This window comes from Pristis pectinata, chromosome 12 (genome assembly GCF_009764475.1).
Source record: "Pristis pectinata isolate sPriPec2 chromosome 12, sPriPec2.1.pri, whole genome shotgun sequence".
Taxonomy (NCBI): Eukaryota; Metazoa; Chordata; class Chondrichthyes; order Rhinopristiformes; family Pristidae; genus Pristis; species Pristis pectinata.
The window spans coordinates 4,304,894-4,330,826 of NC_067416.1; the positions used below are offsets into that span (position 1 = coordinate 4,304,894).

A 25,933-nucleotide genomic window follows, 5' to 3' on the forward strand; every position below is an offset into this window, starting at 1 on the left:
AAAGTTCATAGTTTAGTCATTCTTGTATTTACCCGGTCTGTCTTTGGTGCACTGTAGCTGTAGGTTGCATCGTCGTAACTCAACGAGACTTCTTCAGCAGTACCTCCCAAGCCAGCTAGGAAAAATGGCAATGGGTGTGCTGGACTACTATTTGTAAGCCTTGTATACCATTCTTGTAATTGTTCCCTCACTGTTGCTACTTCAAAATTTCACCACTTCCATCATGTGGTCTAGATGAAGGCCACCTCTACCAGGGAACCATGGGATGGACAATAAATGTGGTCATACTTGTGACCTTAGCATCCCAAGAATCAGTAAAGATCTTTCATCCTGTGTTCTCTGTCCTTTGTAGACTGCATGCTGCAAAGATTATAGGAAGAAGGATCTGAAAGAATTCCTACCAGCTCTTTGGCATTCCATACGGAGAGAGGTAAGGAAAAGAATACCACCTTTCGGCATTTACTTATGGCCTGGTAAGATGTCAGCTTTGACATAGTGCCCTTGCGTTTTAATCAGAGACTAAAGGTGCAAACCTCTCTCCCAAGGCTGTAGCTTAGTGACCAAGAGGCCATAGCACTTGTGAATTGCTGAGGGATAGGGAGGTGCATTTTGTATTTTGTCCCTAAACTGAGCTGCTTTCCTGAGGCCTTTGCATTTATGAAGATATTTAAAAAGATAGAAGCAGAGATAATAGGCAGGCACGGTAGTGTAGTGGTTAGCATAACGCTATTGCAGCACCAGTGACCTGGGTTCAATTCCCGCCACTGTCTGTAAGGTGTTTATATGTTCTCCCCGTGTCTGCATGTGTTTCCTCCAGGTGCTCCGATTCCCTCCCACATTCCAAAGACGTACGGGTTAGGAAGTTGTGGGCATGCTATGCTGGCGCCGGAAGCGTGGTGACACTTGCGGGCTACCCCCAGAACACTCTATGCAAAAAGATGCATTTCACTGTGTGTTTTGATGTACATGTGACTAATAAAGATATCTTAATATTTCTAATTGTGGCTGAGACCAAAACTGGGTGTCACTAATATCAGATAGTCACTAATAAATCCATGTAGGATTTCAGGAGAAATTTGAGTGACTAGATTGTTTAACTCGCTACTTATAGTGCCACAAATGTAAATCTCAAGGGAGATACGATCATAGCACAGGAAAAAGGCAGAGAGAGTAGTGGATGAAGAGAGCTCTGGGAGGTTCATGTGGAGCAAAAGCACAGACGGGGGGACTTGTTGGGCCAGTGACCAAATTAACTAGTCAGCAATAACTTGTTTATTGTTTCGTGGGAAATATTATCTGCAGGGCTGCTCTTGCTTGTACAGGAAACTATCCAGGTTTCCTGTGTGAATTTTCTGGATAACAGTTAGGGAGGGCAATTTCCTTTGATGGAGAGGGCTCAGATTAATAGTTCCAAGTAGTAAATGCCATCGAACCATTTAACCTGTTGGTGTATGTTACACCAAATGAGAAACTCATTTTATTCTACTTAGGTCTTTCAGACAGCAGTTGAAAAAGTTGAGACTGAAGGTCTTGCTGCTCTCCAAGCAATTGCGACAGCCCTGTCCAAGTCGGTCATTGATTCGGATGCGGAGGATAGCCTGGATACTTTCCTTAGCAATGTTTTAGAAGGTGGGCACAAGATGACATGCTATGACTGGAGTAATCCATTTCATTCATTCATGCTGTACAGTAGAGTTGTATCTTGAAATCTGTCTCCTTTCCGTCTTCTTTCAGACTGCAAACATCACCTTTGTGAACCGGACATGAAACTTGTTTGGCCGAGTGCCAAACTTCTTCAGGCAGCTGCAAGTGCTTCCTACAGAGCGTGGTACAAGATTACCAGCTGCATCTTCCCTCTGCTACTGGAGCAATTCAACAAGCATAAACAGGTAAAGGGGGGAAGAACTGTATTGTCAACAGGCTGGAGTCTGTGTTTAAGGAAGAAATAGTTTGGTGACATGAGATTAAATGACCAGTTATCATGGTTTGGGGAACCTGTAGACATCGCATTTGGATTTTCAGAAGGAGCCACATCAGGCTGGTGCACAAGAATGCTTGGTATTTTGTTGGAGTGGATTGAAGATTAACTATCACATAGAAGACGGAGTTGGAATAAATGTTTTTTTTCCAGGTTAGAAGGATGTAACTAGTGAAATGTCCAAAGGATCAGTTCTTGGCCATTGATTATTTGCAATTTATATCTGTGACCTGGAGAATAGGGCAGAGTGTAAAGTGTCCCGGTTTGCCGATGACATGAAAATAAGTGGAGGGCGTGTTGCATTGAGGATGTTAGGGCTTTGCAATGGAATGTAGATAAGTTGAGTGAGTGGATGAAAAATTGGTCAATGGAGTTTAATGTGGGAAAGTGTGTGGTTATGTGGGAATATGTGTTGGTATCTAAAGGCAAACTGTTACCTTATAGTAAGGTTGCAGATGACCAAAGTACAGAGGGATCAAGGTGTTCTTGTGTACAAATTAGCAGGCAGGTGCAGCAAGTGGTGAGGAAGGCAAATGACATAGTGGCTTTTATTGCAAGAGGGTTGGAATTGAGTAGTAGGGAAGCATTGTTACAATTGTACAGTGTACTGCTGATACCACACCTGGGGTACTTTGCACAGTTTTGATGCCCTTGTTTAAGAAAGGATATACTGGCGTTGGAGGCAGTCCTAAAGAGATTCATAAGGCAGAGAGGATTGTCTTATCGTGAGTGGCTAAAGAAATTAGATCTATATTCCTTGGAGTTTAGAAGAAAGAGGGATAGTCTTATTGAAAGATACAATACATGGGGGGCATAAGAGAATAGATTAAGATGTTTCTACGTGGGATAACCTCAAATGGGGTATAAGATTAGGAAGCAATCATTTAAAATTGTGGTGTGTGGGGACTACTACTTGGAGACTGTAGTGAATCTATGGCATTCTTTACCCAAATGGTGGTAGAGGCTAGATCATTAAGGATAAAGATGAATTTTTGAACGAGCAGGCAACTGTGCAATGGGGAACTGGCATAAAAAGTTGAGGCCTGGGGCAGATCAACTGCGATCATACTGAATGGGCAGGTTTGAGGGGCAGAGTGACCTACTCTTGCTCCTATTATCTTATGTTTTTGTTTCTTCCTTGGGGTCAGTAATGCCACATGTTGAGGTCTCCAGGCCTCGGGTATGTGATCTGGACATAGTCCAAAAGCAATACTTAATAAAATGTGGGGTTTTTTTTTTAGGAGGTCGGGTTGAACCAAGTTCTTGATGACCCTTAAAATGTATATTTTTTTCTATTTGTTGTTCCCTGACCGTATTCAGCCCTTCACCAAAATATCAGATTGACTTTTTGCTGTAGTGTCTGGGATATTGCAGATCTTGCAGTATTTTCACTTGACGTTATATCACAGTAGTTGATCTGTATGTCAAAGTAATTCTATGTATATGAGCACTTAAAGGATGATCTTCAGCTGCCCTTTTGTCTTTGCCGTCACCCCACCCCCCCCCCCCAACCCTTTGATGGGTTATTAACAGTAGAAATTACTCCTATTGATTTCAAGGATCCCACATTCAGTGAATACATACTGGAAGTAGCATTAACTAGACAGCATCGTCGACCATGCCAATGAAGCCTTCTGCCATTGAACAACCTCACAAATCTCTGGGGTCGTGCAGCTGAAGAAGATGGCCTTTACGTAACCTGACACTCAGTTGTCATCTTGGGCTTTTCGTGGGGCTTTGGAAATGTAGTCAGTCTCTGCCACCCTTTCACAGATCATTCTTGTTGAGGACTTTGCTGTGCTTTTTGGGTGGATGTTGAGGATCCTGTAGCATTGTGCAAAGAAGAGCAGATGAATAGAAGTGTCCCAGGTAACTTTTTTCTTCAGCAGCATCTGCCCTTTCATCTCCATGCTGTCTTTGGTGCTGCCACAGAATGGTTAACAGATTTGCTTAGATGACAGACACAGTGATTCACTGGCATAGTGTGAAAGCCGTTCAGATGACATTCTGAAGCGCTGCAAGCAAGGATAGTTAATGAAACTAATGGTGCAATGTTTGTTTTCTTTTGCAGAGTAGCCAGCGTTGGACTATCTTGGGAATCCTAAAGGTTTTCATTAAACTTACTGACAATTGGAGCAGGGATGAGGAAGGTGGGTTGGATTTTGTTCAAACCAGAGTTTCACAGCTGACTGGGTGCACATGTGGTGTCTGTGGAGTGTAGGGTTGCGTTCTTTCACTGGTCTACAAGGTGTGCTTCCAGGAATGTGATTGTTAATGGAATCGGCACAAAGGGAGGTATCGTTCCAGCATTACATACAAGGAAATGTGTTACTGACAGCACTGTTGTGATGCAAACAAGCTCGAAGCTGTTTACCACATACAAATCTCTGGGCTTGTGTGAGCTGTGCAGTCAAACGGGGTGGGGGGAGGGGGGAAGAGCAGCTTCCATTGCAACCAACAGGAGATGATGAGACGGCTGGAGGATCTGGGCAGTCTCTCAACTTGTGGAGTATTTGTTGCCAATTTCTAGCAATGGCCTGCACCCTCTTTGCTAGCCCTGAGCTCCACATCTTAGTGCTGATTGGTTGCACTGCTCACCATGAGTTGCCCAAAACCAACTCTCACAGAAAGCCACTTTCTTGGAGTTCTGGGTCAATTCAATGCTGGGCAAGTGCCAGTAGAGTGCAGGGATTTGTCACGGGTCCCCTACGCAACAGTCGGGAGGGCAGAGGCTTGGGTCAAGTTTCTGGCGCAGCAATTTGAAGTGCAAGTTCATTTTTAAGGGAAGTGGGTATGTTCCTGTGTGTGTTCGGACAGGAGGACTAACGTCATTTGCATCTAACTGCCGCTTCAATCCATGCTGGGTCTCAATACGACCTGAAACGTCAATGATTCCCTTCCCACCCCCCCCCCCTCCCCCCCCCACACAGATGCTGCTGCACACACTGAGTTCCTCCAGTGGATTGTTTGTTGCTTCAGATTCCAGCATCTGCAGTCCCTTGTGTCTGCCACATTAACCTGTTTGCTCTTGGAGAGATGTTCTTCTCTGCTACTGAAAACTTGATTTATTTCTTTCCCAGTTTCAGGATCTGAAACATTAACTCTGCTTTGCTTTCCACAGATGCTGTCTGATCTGTTCAATATTTCCAGCAGTTTTTATTTTTATTTCCAATTTCCTCCAGTTTTGACTGTAATGCAGATCGTTGTTGCTGGCTGCAAGGAGGGGCAGTGTGGGTGGATGTAGAGGTACCTCGTGAGGAAGAGCAGAAATGTGGAGATTGGAGTAACAATGAGGAGCTTAGGGAAATTAAGCTGTTATAGGAGCTTAAGTAGTGCATTCAGTACAGTTGCAATGATTGTTTGACCATTGAGTGTGTTCCCAGCTCACAACCAGCATCACTAGAGGTAACTCTGCCTAAAGACCAAAGGTTAAGGAATAACATGGAGCAAACAAAACCCTGAACTTTATATTCATACCTCTCTTATAAACAAAAGAATATTAATGTTTGTTTTTCTCATAGAAATCCTATTGGGTAAATGTGTGCTGTACTGGAGGCTGCTGTGGTAATGTCCTTTGGGAATAATTGTCACAGAGCAAAGTCTGTCCCTTTCTGGTTGCGTCCCAGAATCAACTATAACAAGACAACTTGAATTCTCACAATGAGCTTGTCCTGTGGGAGAATAGTTTTCTAAAAGTATTTTGAAAAATACTATGATCCTGCCAATTGTTCTATTCATTTTGTACTAAGGTTTTAAAAGTGTAAGGAACTGTCCGTGCAATTTTTTAAAATCTTTGTGTACAAATCCCTCCTTGGCCACACCGTTTGTGATTTGATTCACTCCTTCCTGGATGAGCTATCAGCTGCCTTATGCTTTTGAGCTGTGGAACTCTCTCACTGCCTCTCTCCTTTAAGACTTCTTTGTCAAAGGTCTTTTGCTCATTTGTCCTAATATTTCCTTTTGTGGTTCTGTGTCAATTTTTGTTTGCTTGTTCCAAGAAAGTACCTTGGTAAGTTTTCAAAAGTAGATGACATTGCATGTTGGTATTGGTTTATTATTGTCACGTGTACCAAGATACAGTGAAAAGCTTTTGTGTACCATCCAGGCAGCTCATGCCATGCATAAGTACATCAAGGTAGTAAATAGAAAACAATGCAGAGTATAGTGTTGCAGCTGCAGAAAAAGTGCAGAGCAGGTCAACGAATAAAGTGCAAGAACCACCTTGAGGTAGATTGGGAGATCAAGAATCCTATGTAGCAGAGGGTAGTGGACAAGCATGGCTTCAAATCAATATTTTGTTTTTCTTTAATTCAGTTTGTCTTTGTTATTTTTCCCTCCTTGCAGATGAGAATCCCCTCTGTGCCTTTAAGGATCAGCTCTGTGGCCTGGTATTCTCTGCACTGACCGACTCCAGTGCCCAGTTACAGACAGTGGGGACCAGCACTTTGGCAGTTTTGGGATCGCAGCAAGGTTTAGATTCTTGCACTTTTTATTATCAGTATTTTTCCCATATTTTCTGAATGAGCTCCGTCAGCACACATGCTCTGTAACTTCAGGCAACCTGTGAGTGGCTGCCTGGCATCTCGCTCTTTGTGTACCTTCATAGATTTCTCTCCTGCCCTAGGTTTGCTGTCACCTTCTGACATCGAATTAAGTGTAGATCATTTGAACAGACTGATCCTTCAGGAAGACGACCCACAAGTATGGTGAGTGTATTTGGTTGGTTGTGCATCAAGAAAAGCTCTGCACTCTTTGTTCCCTGGTGAAATCTTTCGAGTGACTAGTTACTGGCAAATGGAAATATCTGGAATGAAATCAAATGTTGGAAGTATTTAGCAGGTCAAGTAGCATCTGTGGTGAGAGAAACAGTTTGTGTTTCAGGTCAATATGTTTCATTAGCAAAAGGTCCCTAACCTGTATTGGTAACTCTTTCTCTCCATATGGATGCTGACTGACCTGCTGAGTATTGCCAGTGTTTTGTGTTGAGACAGACTTCCAGCATTAGCAATGATTTGCTTTTGGGTCTTTGCCTTAAGAAATATTTAGAATGCTGCTGAGGTAGTGTACTCGTTCTGTTCTATATGGTAAGATTCACGTAGAGGTGTGGAGATTCTGAAGGAAGGATGGGCATCTGATGGAATTATAGTTTGGAAAAGATGGCATGAAGCTGGAGAAATATCCTTGTATTGATCTCAGTCAGTGTAACTTTGGAGTTCTTGCTATCAGCCTCAGGACCTGAGAGTTTGAGAAAGAATTAACTGCCACGGTGTCTAGACCTGTTCCCTCCTGCAGCTGGTGTTAATATTAACTGAGGACAGACTGAGCTATGCATTCTCCTGTATTTCTGTATGGTGGGCGGGGAGGTGGGGGAGGAATTGTTGACATTTAGGGTCGAGACCCTGCAGTAGTCCTGATGCAGAGTCTTTCTTTTTCAATCTTTTTATTAGTTTTCAAATTAATACAGATTAATATATAACATCAATGTTTGTACATGTAATACAGAGATCAGGAGAACAATCATGGCATAGATAATCATAAAGAACAATAAAATATATTTAAAAAAAATCAGTAATCCCACGATCTCCTAGTAAATATAATATAAAAGAAAGGAAAGAAAAAGATTTTTGTGCGTGTGTGTGTCTGTCTATATATATCAAACCAAACTAAACAGAAAAATTTCAAAAAAGAAAAAAAAAGAGTGGACTGAAATTTCTCAGTAAAAACAGAGCAATATTATGTCGTCAACTCTGTTCTTTTAAATTAGAAAGTTATTGAAAGGGGATCTATATCATGTGAAAGTATTGGATAAATGGACTCCAAATATCTTCAAATTTAAGTGAAGGATCAACAGTACCACTCCTAATTTTTTCCAAGTTTAAACATGATATAGTTTGAGAGAACCATTGAAAAGTAGTGGGGGTATTGGATCCTTCCATTTAAGCAAAATGGATCGTTTGGCCATTAATGTAACAAAGGCAATCATACGGTTAGCGGAAGCAGATAAATGGCCAGACTCTATCCTTGGTAATCCAAAAATTGCAGTGATGGGGTAAGGTTGTAAATCAATATTCAATACAGTTGAAATAATGTTAAAAATGTCTTTCCAATATTTTTACAAACTGGTGCAGAGTCTTGACCCAAAATGTTGACAATTCCAACTACCTCCCCCCCCCCCCCCCCGCCCCACAGATGCTGCTCAACCTGCTGAGGTCTTCCAGCAGTTTGTTTTTGCTCCATGTTCCAGCATCTGCTATCTCTTGTGTTTCTACTGTACTTGCTCCCTTGCATGCTCTGGTAATTGAATAGAATCTTGATGGCATCCTCACAACTCATGACCGAATAATTGCTGTTTGTTATTAGTTGTCTGTCCTAGTACCATTTTATGCTGGCTGAAATATCTGATCACACTTCTGTGTGGTGCCTTGGGACATTTTGCTTTGTTGTAGATACTATAAAAATGTTGATCTTTTGTTTAACCCTTCTCTCCTCAGTGCTGCAGCGTTGGAAGCCTCTACTACCATATCTGCAATCCACCCCTCTGCCTTCATCAGCCAAATGGTTCCAGCGTTGACAAGAGAGTTGAGCACTGGTATATTTCACCACTATTTCATATTTCATAATAAGGATTGAGCATTGTGTAAATTCCACAAAGGCATAGTAAGCTTATGGGATGCGAAGAGACCATTAGATCAAACGAGATTCACCAAGGCCCTTGCCATTGATTTGGATCACGTTGCACAGGACGACTTCCCCTCCATAGTCATTCCAAATTATTTATTTGGATCCACTGTTTTTTCCACTTGGTGAAAGAGAAGGGAGAATGAGTGCAAGAGTCTTTTTCTAAATGAAGCTTGTGTCGAGTTGCATTTTGAAAATTTCTGTTGTATTTGCTGCTTCCACTCAGACAGGGTGCTGTTTTGTTTCTGGAGTTTGCCGTGTTTTCTTAAAACCTTTAAATTTGACTCTGCTGGTTACTTAGGCCCTCTTGCTTTTGGAAATGTTCTGTTGCTTATCAGTGTCAAAACCCCTCTTTTCCCCACCCCCTGCCCACCCCATCATTTGAAATGTTTCCTTAATTTTTCTCTATTCTAAAGAAAGCAATCCCAACTTATCTTCAGACTACTTTATTTGGAATAAAAATTGTCCTAATTAAAAATTATTCCAATGTTTTCCTTTCTCTTGAAAGCATGTTGAGAAAAGCCCCAGATATATTTGGGTTAACCCTTTGTTAGTGGCCAACTTTAGCATAGTTCTTTGCCAGGTGACTGGGTAACAGCACTAACCCCATGCAGTGTTTCATCTTCTGCCCAACTTCATTGTGGTTACAGCGATTGCCAACAGTAGGCTGGCTTTGCCAGGAGTTCTTTAAACAAAATGGCAGCTTTACAAGCCATTTGCACCCTCTGGGTGGCTTGCCATGTTAATTTGATGCATGGGGAAGGATGCTGTAGGCATAATTTCTAGGGTAGATATGTCTGCACCTGCAAATTCATCATTTTCAGAGCAATCTCCTATCTGAAATATGTTCAAGGCAAATAATACACAGGTTGAACACAAAACTGAAGAGCATTCAAAAATTCCCTATTGTTTTTGTGTTCAATACAAAATCTCCCCCATTCTCGTCTATCAAACATTCCCAGGTCAGATACAGCACATAATGGATGCACAACTGACGTTTCATCAGTGTTGTCCCATGTTTCAATTCTATATTAGATATAAAATCAAGCTCTCTTGTGCTTTCTTATCACATAAGTTAGATTCGACAATGTAGAAATGGTGGTACTTCCCTATTACTACATTGGCACCACAAGGTGACGAACCTTGCACTGTAGCTCCCAATAAACCACCTTTGTTTATTGTCTAAAATATGCCTCTCATGAAGTGACTTTTGACCTACTGCTTACACCAGTTACCCATTGGTTCCCTGAGGGAATGAGACTGCCATTGTAGATGCAATTGTAAAAAGCCTCCATAAGTGTATATTTGACTTTTGGATATAGCGTTTGAGGGAAAACTTAACCTTGAATACTTCAGTAATAGATGCTTTGATATTACAGAGCCTGTGGAAGTGAAGGACAACATGGTACCACCTGTACAGTCTGGAAACATTTTGCATCAGCGCCCTATCCAGGCTCTGGCCGCTATCTCCACTCATCCCAGTATAGTACAGAAAACTGTACCAGTCCTGCTGAAGTATCTGACTGATTTACAGAAAGGTGAGTCTGGAGGACCATTCTTATCACAGGTAGCGATGGAGTAAGTTTCAAGTGCTTGGCGGAGTTGTTGGAAGTCTGAGAACTTTGTTCAAATGAAAGCTCTTAGTTATTCTCTCTTTGAACTCTAATCAGTGAATCATTACCAAAGCTGGCAGGATTTTCTCAGCCACAAGGAAGTTTGTAAAAACCTTCTCTCATTTGGGAATTGACATTGGGTCAGGGTGTGGGAGGGTGTGGGAACGTGTGTAACGTGGCAGGATTGCCAGAAGAGCAGGGCTGCACGGAGAAGGCATGTTAGAGGCTGGTTAGCAGTCGGTTAATGATAACAGTGGGTAAAAACAATGAACCTAGTTCTAAAAATGAAGTAATTTGGGAGGCTAGGAGGGAGATATTGTATACCGTGGCAATGAATGATCTGTTTTGCCTCCTCACTCCTGCAGTGGGAGAGCACTTTAAGATTTGGGGAGAAGGGAGAGATTATCTTGTGACCTACTGGTGCAAGATTTGCAAGTTCTGGCTCAAAGGCATTGTAAATTTGAAATCCTCCTCAGCCAGGTAATGGGACATCTAATGCTGGCGTCTTCTCTTGCAGAGAGTGCAGACTCTAAGAGCAAAGTAGCCATCCTGACCTGTCAGAGCCTGCAGTTCGTGGCGGAACAATGCAAGGATACCAGAGAGAGTAGCCAGTATTTTCACCAAACAGTCATTCCGTGCCTGCTGGGGCTGGCAGTCCAAGCATCAATCCAAGGTAAGCATCATCTCCAGCCACATACCAATTAGTAGTGTGAAGCATCTCGTTCAACACTCTTCTGGACGAGAGAAGGGACCATTTACTTTCCAGATGTAAGTGTTCCACTCATCTCTGATATTGTACCAAGTATTAAAGCTCCAATTAAATATGCAGTATGTTTCTGGAGCAAAAACACAAAGTACCGGAGGAATTCAGCAGGTTGAGCAGCATCTGTGGAGGCAAAGTGATGGTTGCTGTTTTGGGTCTAGACCCTGCATCAATTCTGATGCGTCAACCATCCCTTTGCCTCCACAGATGCTGTCAACCTGTTGAGTTCTCCTAGCAGTTATTTGCTCCAGATTCTGGCATCTGCACTCTCTTGTGTCTGCAGCATGTTTCTCATTGTTTCCATTGGTACAGGAGGAGACTAATCAATGTACTGGCTTTCTGACAGAGTTATCCTCTTCAATCTTGAATAAATAATTGAAAATAAAACATTTATTCGGTTTCCTTTCAAAGGCATTGTTTATCCAGAGGATGTCCATTTCCCGGGGGTCATTGAACCTGGCTGTTGTGCATGCACCAAAGTTAACACTTTCCTCATCAGTCCCAAACAACCTGCTAGACGAACTCATAACTGTCGATGTTTCAGGTCGAAACCCTGCATCAGTATCTACGCACCTCAATTTTAAACGACTGCCTCCTAATCTTGTAACCATGTCCCATCCACCACTTATTCTTCTAACCTCCAAAGAATACGGATCTAATTTCTTCAGTCACTCGCAGTAGGAAATCTCTCTCAGCCCAGGAATGAGCCCGGTGAATCTCTTTTGGACTGTCTCCAGTGTTAGTATCTTCTTTCTTAAATAAGGGATTAAAACTATGCACAGACCTCCAGGTGTATCTTCATCAGTGCCCTGTACAATTGTGACAATACTTGTCAATTTCTAAACACTTTTACAATAAAGGCCAATATGCTATTTACCTTCCTAACCACTTGCTGCACCTGCCTGCTGACTTTTTGTGATTGTGCACAGGACAACATAGATCACTCTGTACTTTGCTCTGCCTTTTGATTCCTCCTACCAAAGTGCATCCTCGCACTTCCCCACATTAACTCCCATTTGCCGACTTTTCACCCACTCAAGCTGAGTCACTGACTGTGTGAATTGAACTTTAGCTCCCTTATTTTTCTGCCTTGCCTCAGTCTTAAATGATGCATGCTGACTGATAAGGCAGCACTCTGGTATGTGCCAGAAGTGGCTCTTTCACCCTCCACAGAGTACTTTGATTGTAGCAACAGTGCAGAATTGCAGGGCCAAATGGACCACAGAAATAAATCTAAATCATCACTCAGCCAGTTTCTCTTTTTTCCCCCATTCTCTTTTACCTCCACTGTCACTAGAAAGTTTCTCTACTGGTGGGAGCACCTTGGACAAGTGGTTATGATGCTAAGGTTGTGGCCAGGGTATTTGGGGCAGAAATTAAGCAATGCTTCCTCATGCGAAAGTTGGTGAAGTGTGGAATTCTTTCCCACAGAAAGCAACTGACACTGGGGCTCAGTTGATATTTATTTTCTGCCAGCCAATGATATTGATGATTCAATGCAAAGGTGGAGAAATGGAGTTAAGTTGTAGATCTGTCTTGATCCCATTGAATGGTTTCACATGATTGGTAGGGGTGCTGAATGCCTTCCTCCTGTCTCTCCTTCCACCACCCCCCCACCCCCCGAGCCCATAGGTTGTGAGTGAGCCCTGGAGGTGTACTGGAACCCTGTGTCCCACTCACGCCATTCATGCAAAGGCAGATGGCCTCTCCCTGATCCTCAGGGGTTGTCACTGGTAAGGAAGTGGGTACCCCAGAGACCTGACTGGGTTATAGGGTGGTGTGCTGAGTGAGGATCTGGGCTGGAAGGGGAGCTGAAGGGAATACACTTGGCAAAGGAGTGAAATAAAATGCTAAATGCTGGGGGTACTCAACAGGTCAGGTAACACGTATGGAGAGCAACAGGGTTAACGTTTCAGGTCAATGCCCTTTCATCGGAGCTAAAAAGTTTCCTAACTTTCTCTCCCCTAATGAAAAGTAAACTAACCTGACAAGTTAACTTTTTAGTATCCACAGTTGCTGCCTGACCTGCTGAGTGTTTCAGATACTTTCTGTTATTATTTCAGAATTGTAGGATCTACAATCATTTGTATTTGAACAAAGCAGTAGATTTGTTGCTCGGATAATTTATGTACTTGGTCGCATCTTCAGAGTAACGAGGAGAAAGCTTAAACATTAAGTTCTCTCTGAAGCACAGACTGATCAATAACTTGACTCCCACCCAAATGAATTAATGGCTCATTGATGTGCCTGAATCTGGCTTTCATCCCAGAGTACACTTCCCCAGCATTTATTATTCTGTAATAACAAATTAGCCATGGGGATATTAACAGTGAGCACATAATCCCAGCAGGTGCTCCCAAGCAGCACTATCAGACTTGCTTTCGGTGATGCACTACACTTTGGATTTTCCTATTTCAAAATACTTAGGTTTAATTCTGAGCTCTTGTTGTTAATAATATCCTATCATGACAAGACTGAAGAAATGTCAACTTTATTCATTTTTTTTGAAGCCTCTGCTGTAGGATGTGGCTCCGAAGTCCCACTTGGGATCCTGTGTGAAGAAAAGGTAATCACAGCGTTGGGGACTGTGATCAGCACTGCCTACAGTCACAGACAAACAGAGTAAGTTGTCACTATTTCTACACTCAGGTTTGATGGACAGGTAAATACAATCGGCCCACCCTACCCTATAATGGCTGATGCCTCAAACTTTCTCAGTTCCTCTCCCTACCCCATCCCCTTCTCCTTCTCCTTGCTGTCTGTAATCACCTAGGAGAGGTGAAAAGACTATGGTTCAGTAAAAAAAAATATTCTGAAGATAATTCATCTGAGTCCCTTCAGTGACTGAAACCAGTCCAATACATGTGGGTCAGTTACTGTCTGTAAAGCTGTTACCTCTGTCTGAAATTATTTTTGCCCCAAATGAAAACTTGGTCAAAAACACTTTCTAGATAAATGAACATCAATTGTAGGTTTGTAACAGCTGTTGTTTCTCAAACCCTTTTTTCTGTTGGTGAAACTCTCAAGCTTGACCAAACAAACAAGATATTCAGCATCTGTTGGATGCTGACAATCTCGTGGTAGCATATGAAGAAGGGCAGCTCGTTTGCTCAGTGGCCTGGCCAATTTTTCACCAAACAGCTGGTTTGCTGTTTGATTTGGACGTAGTGATGGCAAAGGAAATGTATTATAATTCCAAGTAAGGATAGTGGGCAACTTGGAGGGGGTTTTGCAGATGGTGGTGGTTCTGTGTGTCTGCTGCTTTTGTACTCCTAGTGTTTGGGAGGAGTCATTGTGACTTGCTGTAGTGCATTTTGTTGAGGCTATGTATTGTGTGGTGGAGGAAGAGTGTTCATGATTGGGTGCCATTTGAACGGGCTGCTTTGTGCTGGATGATACTAGGTTTCTAGAGTGTTGTTGGGTTTTGTGGGGTTAGATGTTGAGCTGCATGACCTCTTACTCCAGTCCAATACTGAGTGAGTGTTCAGTTAGAGGTTCCTGTATGAAAGAAGAAATGTTAAATTTGAGATACCAACTTTGCTGTTGGGTGGATGTGAGATCCCATTGACCCTACCTCAAGGAGGTTCTGACCATAGTTATCCATAACTGAAACACATGATGTCATTACTAATCTTGCTCTCTGTTGAATTTCCTACATCGTAACAGTAGCTGCACTTTGAAATGACTTTAGTTGTCTGAAGCAGTTTATTATGTCTTGTGATTATCACGTCCTTTTCTTTTTTAATTGTTACTGAATCTTAAGCCATTTCTTCCAGGTTCTGAAAATCACTCCAAATGCAAAACAATTTTTGGTCATTAGTTCCTCGGTAGTCTGCACACCTCAATATTTCCTTCAGTTCCTCCTTTACAGGAACACCCTTACATTACCTCTTAATCCAGCTTCAGTGTCATTCTGTGGTGACTTATTCCACGAGCCTGTTAACCTTTTGGGTGACAAGTACCTCTAAATTTCTTTAACCTGTGTCCCCTGGAAGGTTGAACCCTCAGTGCAATGAAGGGATTGCCTATTTAAATTCATTAGTTCCCTTCCACATGTTGAGAAAGTATGGTGAAATCTCTGCCTGCGATATGAGGATGCTGGAATCATCCTGTTTGCAGGAGATGATGAGACCGCAGCTGTTGGCTGGTTACCACGGTTGATTTAAAGAAGGTGAAAACAAAATCATTCAACTTTCCCTCTTCTCTGCGTCCTTGAAGATGCTTACAGCTCACTACAAATCAGAAAATTCTAGATTGAGTCCTTGGACTCGGACTTGCTGGAATACAGCAAGAAGTGGTTCTGTGTACAAGTTAAGTTACGCTGAGACAGAGGAAAAGGAATAGGGAATAATATGACTTCTTGTCATTACTCTCTGTGAACCTGAACTTATCCAAAACTTTGCCTTTATCCTAACTCGTACCAAGTCTTGTTCACCCATTATCCCTTCTGTTTTCGGATCTACATTTGACTCCTACTCCTGTTACGTCACAATTTTTACAAGTTATCCTCCTCCTATTAAAATCTCTCCATATTCCTACCTCTTATCTCTCTCTCCCTAACCACTCCTGCCCTGACATAGTTTCATCTTTCCAGCTCTGGACTCTTCTCCACCCCACCACACTTCTTTTGCCTTTTTATTGTCTGGACTTTTAGCTTCAGAACTTGTTTTCCCTCCTTCCAGACCTCACTAAGCTTCCCCTCTCTTCTGTTCTTTGCAACTTTTGTATCTAACTTTTGTTCACTTGAATGTCTCCTTTACTGGCTTGATATCCATTTTTGGCCATTTTATACTCTTCAGGCACCTTGGAACATGTCCTGTTAATGTAGATGTATAAAGGCACCCAGTTCCTGACCCAATTCAATCTGTTTGCTCTGCCTTGCTAAAAATGCACCTGTTCAAATGTCAAAGTGGCACAGGATAGAGTGCTGCACTGTTCCACCCATTTTTCCCACTCCCCTTCCCTCCCATCACCTTGCACTCACTCACAATCAAACGTTCTTGCCAGAGGGTTGACTGTGCCACTTGTACTAGTGGTCGAGCAGGCGTTTGCATTGTCTTTCCAGATTAAGTGTGGTGCGATCAGTGACCCATTTTGCATTTCCTATAAACAATAGGAGGAAGGTACCAGCATGGTTTGCAGTCATTGTACACCTGCATTTTTGTTTTACAGAAAGAATGACGTGTTGAAACTAGGCTTTAAAACAGCCTGTTCCTTTCCAGTCCCTTCCCTCCAGCAGAAACTATTATTCTCTACTTCCTGCCCCTCAGTTTTGTAGAAGCTGCAGCTTCCTCCTCTTGGAACTCTCTTACGCACTGGCTGTCTCATCAGTAGCTGGGTGTAGTCCCATCAGCAGCATGTTCCCCAATCTCTAACCCACAGACCTGGTTTTGCATCAGATTGTCACTGATTGGTACAGCACTGCAGGACATCATGTGGCCCATTATGCCTTGACTGATTCTATGAAAGCTGATCCAGACCACCTCTGTCCCATGCTCTTTCCCCATAGTCCTACAAATTAATAGTTTCAAATCTCTTTTTAAAAGTTATTAGTGAATATGCTTCCATCACTTTTTCACCCACACTGTTCTAGGTTACAATTTGCTGCATCTTTTTTTTAAAGCAATTCTTCTCCCTGTGCTCCCTATTCTGGTGGTGTTGATCCTCTTCCATTTATCAGTTCACAGGATGTGAAAACTTTGTTCAGCCGTGGCAATTTTGGAATCTGAATTTAGTTTTTAAAATAACTGTCAGTAGACATGAAAATGTCAATGTCATTAAATTCCAGTTAGTTCCCTTAAGGGAAGGAAATTTATCATTTTTAACTAATTGAGCTTGCAGGCAACCCCAGTCTCATCCTGACATTGCTGACTTTTAACTGCACTGAAAAGTCCTGGTGAACTATGTTGAACTACTAATGTCAGCTCGAGCAACGTACAAGGTGTTGGAGGAACTCAGCAGGTCAGGCAGCATCTATGGAGGGAAAGGGACAGTCGACATTTTTGGTTGAGACCCTTCATCTGGACTGCTGAAGGGATGATGAAGGGTCCAGTTGAAGGATCACGACCCAAAATATCGACTCTCCATTTCCCTCCACAGATGCTGCCTGACCCGCTGAGTTCATCTGGTATTTTGTGTGTTGCTCCAGGTTCCAGCATCTGTAGTCTCTCGTGCTTCCATGATGTCAGCTTGAGATGGCTCAACAACCACCACCTCTGGGTGAGCAGAACTTAGCAATAAATATCAGCCTTGCTATTCATGTTCATGTCCCAGTGGTGAATCTTTTTTAAAGAAAACCATAACCATTTTTTCACACTGATTTTGAGCATTCTGTCATTCAGTGGTTGCATTATTGTTTTTGACATAACACATGCTTTTCCTTTCTTGCCCGACACCACTTTAGGCTGGTTTCCAGAACAATCTCGCAGGTTGTTGCCTTGTTCCTTGATGGGAATAACTCCTTCCTGCCTGAAGATAACGTTCCTGGAAAGTTCCACCCTTTTCATGTGAGTACTTCCTGACTTTTCTTGTTAATTACATGGAATCACGAAGAGGCTAGTTAGCCCTTCATGTGGTCTCCAGCCCCACTTGTTCATCTTTGATCCATATCTGTGATGCATTTACCAAATAAAATGTACCAATTTCAGTTTTGAAAATGTTGTTTGTCCCTCACCTCTTACATCCTTTTTTTTGGAGAATATGACTTCCATTTTCACTGCCCTTTGTACAAGGACATAGGGAGCAGGATAGCCCTCCACGGCTATCCAGGGGAGAGAATTCCAAAGGTGACGAAATTAGTCCTCGCCCCAGCCCTAAATAGCCGACCTTTTACTCTGAAATGGTGTCCCCTGTTTCTAGTTCCTCAGTCAGGAGAAACATTCTCTCTAGAGTCTGTCCTGTCCTTAACAATTTGTTAAGTTTCAATGAGATGGCCTCTCAATCTTCTAAACTTGATAACACAGTGCTGGTCCTCCTACAGCAATCCTGCCAGGCATGCAACCAGGGATTCCCTTCATGACTGCACTCCCTGTATGGTAGGTGCATCCTTTCTCAAGGAAGGAGATCAAAACTGTATGCAACGCTCCAAGTGCGTTCTTGCCAAGTCGTTATACAGTTGCAATAAGACTACCACAATCAAACCTCCTCCTTATAGAGGCTAACATTACCAGTTGTCCTTGCCTACTGCACCTACATGTTGGCTTTCAATGACACGTTTACAAGCACACCTAGGTTCCTTTGAATATCACCACTACCTAATCTCTCATCATTAAAAATATTCTGTTTTTTCTGTTTTGTGCACCAAAGTAGATGAACATGTATATTCCATCTGCTACCTCACCCCTCACTTAGCTTGTCCATATCCCCCGAAACCCCTCTGCATCAATTACATCAACCCCATCAAGTTTAGGATTGTGATCAATTCCCTACTGCCTTCAGCCTGCCAACCTGAGATGAATCCCTCTATTTCCACCCTTTGCTTCCTGTCCATCAGCCAAATCTTAGTATGTTCTGTATGCTCTAACATTGTTGACCAGCCTATGTGGGACTTTATTAAAAGTCTTCCAAAAAATCTAAGTACACCACATCCACTGGTTTCCCCCTTTCACTATTCTGTAGTCATACCCTCAGTGAATTCCAGTACACCTAGAATTCTAGGCTCTAAAAATGAAAATAACTTCCATGTACTGCACTCCCCTACAAGTGGAGATAGGTAGTTAAACTGTGAGACTTTAAACATTTAAAAACAGTAGATCAGCTCCACTCAATAAGATCACGGCTAATCCTGCACCCTGTCCAATTTCTCACGAGAGTCCTTTAGTATCCAAAGGTCTTTCAATTTTAGGCCTGAGTGCACATAACTGAAGATCCTCAGTCCCATTACTGTCCCAGTACATCCAATATAGTTAGCTTTTCTGATGGCAAGGTGCCACATCAAAAGTGATTGCAGAAAATAAGAGTTCGTTGGCAGGGATAGAAGGTTGTTTCTTATTAGCCAGCTGGAGAGCAGCATTCATGGATCTTTTTCTGATTGGCAAGAAGTAATGAGTGATGCATCAAAGGGATTGGCATTGGGAGCCTCCACATTTTACCATTTGTGTGAATGATCTGGATGAAAGTATGGTTGTTACATCTGCTGATGACAGAAAGTTAGGCAGAAAGGTAAGTGGTGGTGAGAACCTAAAGGAGGCTAGGAAATGATGTACGTGGATTAAGCAAGTGGGCAAAGATTTGACAAATGGAGTGTATTGTGGGAATATGTGAAATTATCCATTGCAGTAGGAAAAATAATAAAGGATCATATTATCTAAATGATAGATTGAGGAGCTCTGAGGTATTGGTTTATTATTGTCACTTGTACCGAGGTACAGTGGAAAAACTTGTCTTGCAAACCAATCGTACAGGTCAATTCGTTACACAGTGCAGTTACATTGAGTCAGTACAGAGTGCATTGAGGTAGTACAGGTAAAAACAATAACAGTACAGAGTAAAGTGTCACAGCTACAGAGAAAGTGCAGTGCAATAAGGTGCAAGGTCACAACAAGGTAGATCATGAGGTCAGAGTCCATCTCATTGTATAAGGGGACCGTTCAATAGTCTTATCACAGTGGGGTAGAAGCTGTCCTTAAGTCTGGTGGTACGTGCCCTCAGGCACCTGTATCTTCTACCTGATGGAAGAGGAGAGAAGAGAGAATGTCCCGGGTGGGTGGGGTCTTTGTCTTTACCTCTTGCTGTCTTGATGCAGCAGTCAGCATAACCAGAGTCCAAGGAGGGGAGGCTGGTGTCCGTGATGCGCTGGGCTGTGTCCACAACTCTCTGCAGTTTCTTGCAGTCCTGGGCAGAGCAGTTGCCTCACGGCTTGGTACGGCAACTGCTCTGCCCAGGACCGTGAGAAACTGCAGAGAGTACAGAGGGATCTGGGTGTGCTGCTGCATGATTTGCAAAAGGCCAGCATGCAAGTAATCAGAAAAGCTGAAATTGGTTTATTAAGAAAAGAATTGAATACAAAAGCAGAGCTTACACTTCACTTATAGAGGGTATTGATGAGACTGCATTTGGACTACTGTATACAGTATTATTTGAGGAGGAATGTAAATGCATTGGAAAGGTTTGTTAGCCTGATACCAGGAATGGCTGGATTGTCCTAAGAGGAATGGTTGGACAGATTAAGCTGCTATCAAGTTTAGTAGAGTAAGAGGTGACAATTTGAATCCTATGAAAATCCTGAGGATTTTTCAAAGGGTGGATGTGAGAGTATGTTTCTGTCTGTGAGAAAATATGCAATGAGGGGTCACTATTTAAAAATAAGGGATTGGCCGAGGACAGATGGAGTGTTTTTTTTTCCCTCTCAGATGATCATGAGCATTTAGAACTCTGCTCTTTAAAGGAAGGTGGAAGTGATATCTTTGAATATTTTTAAGGCAGTGTAGAAATATTTGATAAGCAAAACTGTGGGTAGACAGGAATGCAGGGTTGAGTTTACAGTCAGATTAGTTATAATTTTATTAAATGGCATCCCAGGCTTGAGAAGTTCTATGGCCTTCTCTTATGTTTGTAGAGAATTTTAAAGATTCACAACCCACTGCACTGCTAAGCCTCTGATCATTAAGGTAACACAAGTGCAGCTAGTGGAACCTCTCCTCATAATTAAACTCTTTCACATCCCTCAGAAGTATTTGTGGCCCTTACTTCAGTGCAGTGCCCAAACTGGAACATGCACTACTCCATAAAGAGTCTGACTTGGGCTCAACAATTAAAACCTGACTTTATATTCCAGCCCCTTGGAATAAAAGCTATTCCTTACTGTGCAGTGGAGATAAATGGGAATTTACTTCCAGGTTTTGAAGAAACATCTTTGAACAGAAACTGCTTGAACTCACTGGGGTAAACATGCCCTGATAGAAGTATATGAGAGGCATAGGTAGGGTGGTTGTCGGTCTTTCTCCCAGGGTGGAAATGTCAAATACTGAAGGGCATAGGTTTAAGGTAAGAGAGGGAAAGTTTGAAGCGAGTTCTTTACACAGAGTGGTGGGTGCCTGGAAGGTGCTGTCAGGGGAGGTGTGGAAACAGACATGATAGCAACATTTAAGAGGCATTTACATAGACATGAATAAGCAGGGAATGGAGGGATGTAGACCATGTGCAGGCAGATGGGATTGGTGTAAATTGGCATCATGGTTGGTACAGACATCGTGAGCTGAAATGTCTGTTCCTGTTCCAAACTGTTCCATGTCTGAATCATTATCTGGTTTGCAGCACCACTCTGAGGTGTTTCTAGGTACTGTAAGTGATGCTGAATTCAGATTCTCACATCTCACTCAATAAACTGCTCTCAGCTCTCTCAAGTGAAGGCCAAAGCAATGGTTTGGGATGTGACCACTTTATGACTAAGATGAAGGGAAATTTTATCTCAGAGTTGTAAAAATTTCAATTTTTCCATCTTAGGGGTCCAAATGTTCAGTGTATTAATTTGTGAGATCATTAAACTTGCATTCTTAGAGAACTAGAGTCATGGGGATGGTGCAGGTAAAATATAAGGTCAGCTTTTGGAAGGCAATGAAGGTTCAACCTTGACTCTTGCTGAACTATACTAACCAGAAAGCTGTGGATTTGAACTTCATTCTGTACCAGGTCAGCTAATTGGAGTTGGAATATTGGTGGGAGTTGGGTTAGAGAAAAGTGGGGAGAAGTAACATCCAGGGCCACTGACCGGACTAGAGCATTTGGTATTCAGCGGCAGGATTTAAGTTCATTCTGTCACCATAAAAATCATCAAATTCAGAATGCTTCCCTGTACTCTGGTGTAATAATTTCTTTCCTTACAGACTCCCAACCCTCCCTGGCCACAGACTCAGTTAGTTGCACTTCTGCAGGCGGCTGTTTGCTCTTTGCCAAAGAATGTGAGTATTGCTTTGACTTGACCACATACCTTAATTCCAGTTAATAAAATGTCCTGCTTGGAGCTGGCTTATCTTATTGCTTCGCATCTCCTGAGCCAACAGTTGGAATGCAGTTCTGATCATGGAGGCTAAGGTGAACACGGGTCTCTGTCGTAAATTGTTTGTTGGATGGCAGTGATTTGGTATGACCTTAGAGTATGTGTGTTGGTCAGTGTGGGAAATGGAAATATTACGTCGGTGCCATACATCTGAGGTTTGTTTCTGAAAACATTGAGGGAGCTTTAATTTGTATCTAACCCGTGCTGTCCCTGTCCTGGGAGTGTGTGACGGGACAGTGTAGAGGGAGCTTCACTCTGTATCTAACCCGTGCTGCCCCTGCCCTGGGAGTGTGTGATGGGACAGTGTAGAGGGAGCTTCACTCTGTATCTAACCCGTGCTGCCCCTGCCCTGGGAGTGTGTGATGGGATAGTGTAGAGGGAGCTTCACTCTGTATCTAACCCGTGCGGTCCCTGTCCTGGGAGTGTGTGATGGGACGGTGTAGAGGGAGCTTCACTCTGTATCTAACCCGTGCTGTCCCTGCCCTGGGAGTGTGTGATGGGATAGTGTAGAGGGAGCTTCACTTGATATGAAGGGTCCAGTGTTCAGATGAAGGGGCGTGAACCTGATACGTTAACTGGTTTGTCTTTCCACAGATGTTGTTTGACTGGCTGAGTTCTTCCAGCATTTATTTTTGTTTACTCTGTGTACCCAACCCCTGCTGCCTCTGCCCAGGAAATATTTGTTGGGACAGTTTCGAGGGAGTTTTTCTTTGCAACCAGACCAGGCTGTACCTGGGAGTACGGTCATCCAACACTTTGGCCCACTGGGTCCGCACTGACCATCAAGCATCCATTTATTAATCCTATTTCTTCATTTTCCTCATCTTCCTGTCAACTTACCACCCCCCCCCCAGATCCTACCATTCACCTACACATTTACAGTGGCTAATTAACCTTGGGATGTGGGAGGAAACAGAAGCACCCAGGGGAAACCCATGTGGTCACAGGGAGAATGTGTAAACTCCACACAAACAGTGGCCAAAGTTAGCATTGAGCTGTGAGGCAGAGGCACAGCAGGGTAGTGTGGAGCAGATTTGTGCATGTTGACTTGGCTGTTCCTGGTGTGCCGAGTGACTGCTGGGGATGCAAACATGGTGACGTTTCTTATCCCATTGCTGATTCTCCTCCCTTTAATAATATCAAGGGATCGGTCAGAGGAAAAAGTCTGAATAAAATCTAGTAACTCAAATTACTGATGATCAAGTTACTGAAACTCTGGTGCATCTCGTGTATTGCAGGTGGTGGTGCCTCAACAAGAGAGGTTGTTGGCACACCTGATGGAGCTGTGTTCTTCCAGCAACCACCGATTCACTTATACTTCTGCTGCCAAATGTGTTGCGGGTCTTATCAACAAGTACCCAGCAGGTGAGGAGGCAATTGGTCTGGTCACTGATCTCTTTTCAGATTGATTGCCAGATGCTCTGGTCCAAACCAACCCATTCTTCATCCTTGAACCAAGAATGCAATATTTATAAAGCCTAGTTATTTGTCAGAAAGATAGAGGGGGCACCAATTGAATCATCCAATTGCAACAACATCTTTGTTTTAACCCTGCTTTTGGGATGGTGATGACCTGAAACCCCTTTGGTTTTATTGGGGTTTTGGTACATGCAGGCACGTCCTAATCACCATTGTACCACAATAAGTCCCCAAATTCAGGTTAGCAATGGAGACTACCTGTGTCAACTGGCTTGCTGTATTACCCTATCTTCAGGGGAGCATCTGCAGCAATGAAAATAAGCACAGTCTTGCTGATAAATGGAGGATAGCAGAAAGGTGTGGCTGGTGAAAGTTGGATGGGGAGGAAGGGTGGCCTAGGCAGGTAAACGTCAAGGGGGCTCTGTTATGTAGGATGGTGAAGCTGGGTGCTAAAATTTGTGCTGTGCTTGTGACTCATTCTCTTGTAGGTGAACAGTTGGATTCCGTTTTGCAAGATGTGCTGAAGAAGATGGACTGTGAGCTGCAGAGGAACGGTGGTGATTGTTCACAGTCTGCTAGCAGGACACGAATTTTCACCTTGTTGCTATGGGTAAGGGAATCGTGCAGAATGGTAACTAGGATAGACGAATGCACCAAAATACCTTGCAACCAGCAAAATACTTTCCAAAGAGGAGGCCAAATGTGTGCAGAGCAAAATCCCACCAAAAGGAATCTGATGATGCCCAACGGCTTGGCTGTTTTTAAGTGATCTTAGGTCGAGTGAAATACTCGCACGTAGGGAAGAACTGTCCAGCTCCTGTTCAGAGGTCCAGGAGATGTTTTGTGTCTATCTGAGCGGGAATAATAGATCGTGATTTAAGTCTCATCTGAAGACTCCCTTCCACCTCCCCCCGCCCCCCCCCCGATGTTCTGCAGGGATGATTGCCCTCCATCTGCTGTAGTCTCTGGGTGCATCTTAAACCTCTGACCTTCTGACTTGAGAGGTGGATATCACTCGGTGAAACACAACTTGTATTTGGTTAGTGAATGCAACCAGGCTGAGGGTGCAGGTCTCTGCATTCTCGGGTTAACTGGGGGAGGGGAGGAAGCGGCCAGGGTTCCTGCTCATCCTCTCCAATGGGACAGGCTTCTGATTTCCCCCAGAGAACTGCAAGGCCCTGAAGAGCTGTACCAGAACTCTCAGTGGATATAAAATCTTTATCCGCTGCACTTTTAAAATCCAAGGTGAGAGTTAGTAGGTGGTTGGGACAGCCATGTTGGATCAAATGGTGTTCTCTGAGCCGATGATTCTGTTTCACCTCTTGTTTGAATGTGCAGGCCCATCAATGCCCCACACTGATCATCTGCCGTACAGAAACGGTGCATGTAAGCTACTGCTTCATCTTCCCTGTTCTAAACTTGAGTCACTTTGAAGAACAAATGTATAGTTAATACTGACAAATTATTAGTGCATCATGCAGTTTCCATTGGGTGCAAGTTGCCTTCTAATGTATAACCCATGTTCTGGTTTTATTTCATTTCCTCAGTTAACAAAATCCCTCGTACTGCGATATCATCCTTTGGCTGCCACACTGACTGACAAGGTAAGAGGGAGCTTCTCAAAGTTGGGCTAGACTGCGTAATACTTGAGGTGAAACCTTTGTGCTTACTGGCCTCTCCTTTGAACGGACATGATTCTTGTTTCTCTTCACCACTTGCCCCTTGATCCAGCTGATGGAGCTACTGACCGACCCTGACCTGGGAACGGAGGCTGCAGACGGATTCTCCCTGTTGGTGAGCGACTCCACAGACGTCCTGAACAAATCCACTCACGCTGATGTGCGCCTCATGTACCGACAGCGGTTCTTCACCGAGAACGTACCCAAGTTGGTTCAGGGTTTCCATGCGGCTGGCAAAGGTGAGGCTCCAGTCACAGCGGGACAGGTATTCTCAAACTGTAAGGACAGGAAGGAAAAGCAGGCTAACTAGCTGCAAATGGGGCTAGCTTGATGGGCAAACAGGGCTAGGTTGGTGGGCCCCATGGTCAGCTTGGACCAGTTGGGCTGAAGGGCCTGTTTCCATGCTGTATTACTCTATGACTAACAGTCACTTAGGTCCCATTTGCTGTATCAGTGCAGCTGTATGCAGGTCAGACACTCGCACAGTGTCCAGGGAGTCAAAGGATAGGTAGGAGTGTCCCATACTGTATCCTGGGACTCTGGCAGTATATGGCCCACTTGTACCCCATGGAATTTGAATTGTACTCAGTATGTGACTGAGTATTCTTCAGTAGAAGGCAAGGTTTTTACGTATCTTTGGAACTTGTTTCCATTCATTTTTTTGGGGGGGGGGGGCACGGCTATTGTTGCAAGGCCAGGCTTTGTTGCCATGGGGTCTGGAGATGGAGGTTTGAGCCGAATTATGCTGCGTGAAATGATGTGGGTCTGGGGCTGTTACTGGCTGGGTTGGAGGGGCGTGAGAAACCA

General features: G+C 43.3%; 1 protein-coding gene across 1 annotated transcript in view; it reads left to right on the forward strand.

Moving 5' to 3' along the window:
• mms19 (MMS19 homolog, cytosolic iron-sulfur assembly component) overlaps positions 1–25,933 on the forward strand; it is a 60,078-nt gene that overhangs the window by 22,443 nt on the left and 11,702 nt on the right. Inside the window, exons 12-27 of the mRNA XM_052026857.1 lie at positions 353–430; positions 1,491–1,629; positions 1,735–1,889; positions 4,050–4,128; positions 6,323–6,448; positions 6,603–6,684; positions 8,470–8,567; positions 10,036–10,194; positions 10,787–10,942; positions 13,543–13,654; positions 17,436–17,538; positions 21,856–21,930; positions 23,267–23,393; positions 23,936–24,057; positions 24,995–25,051; positions 25,179–25,365. Coding sequence (XP_051882817.1) covers positions 353–430; positions 1,491–1,629; positions 1,735–1,889; positions 4,050–4,128; positions 6,323–6,448; positions 6,603–6,684; positions 8,470–8,567; positions 10,036–10,194; positions 10,787–10,942; positions 13,543–13,654; positions 17,436–17,538; positions 21,856–21,930; positions 23,267–23,393; positions 23,936–24,057; positions 24,995–25,051; positions 25,179–25,365 — 1,855 coding nt within the window. The remainder of the gene's footprint in view (positions 1–352; positions 431–1,490; positions 1,630–1,734; positions 1,890–4,049; positions 4,129–6,322; positions 6,449–6,602; positions 6,685–8,469; positions 8,568–10,035; positions 10,195–10,786; positions 10,943–13,542; positions 13,655–17,435; positions 17,539–21,855; positions 21,931–23,266; positions 23,394–23,935; positions 24,058–24,994; positions 25,052–25,178; positions 25,366–25,933) is intronic.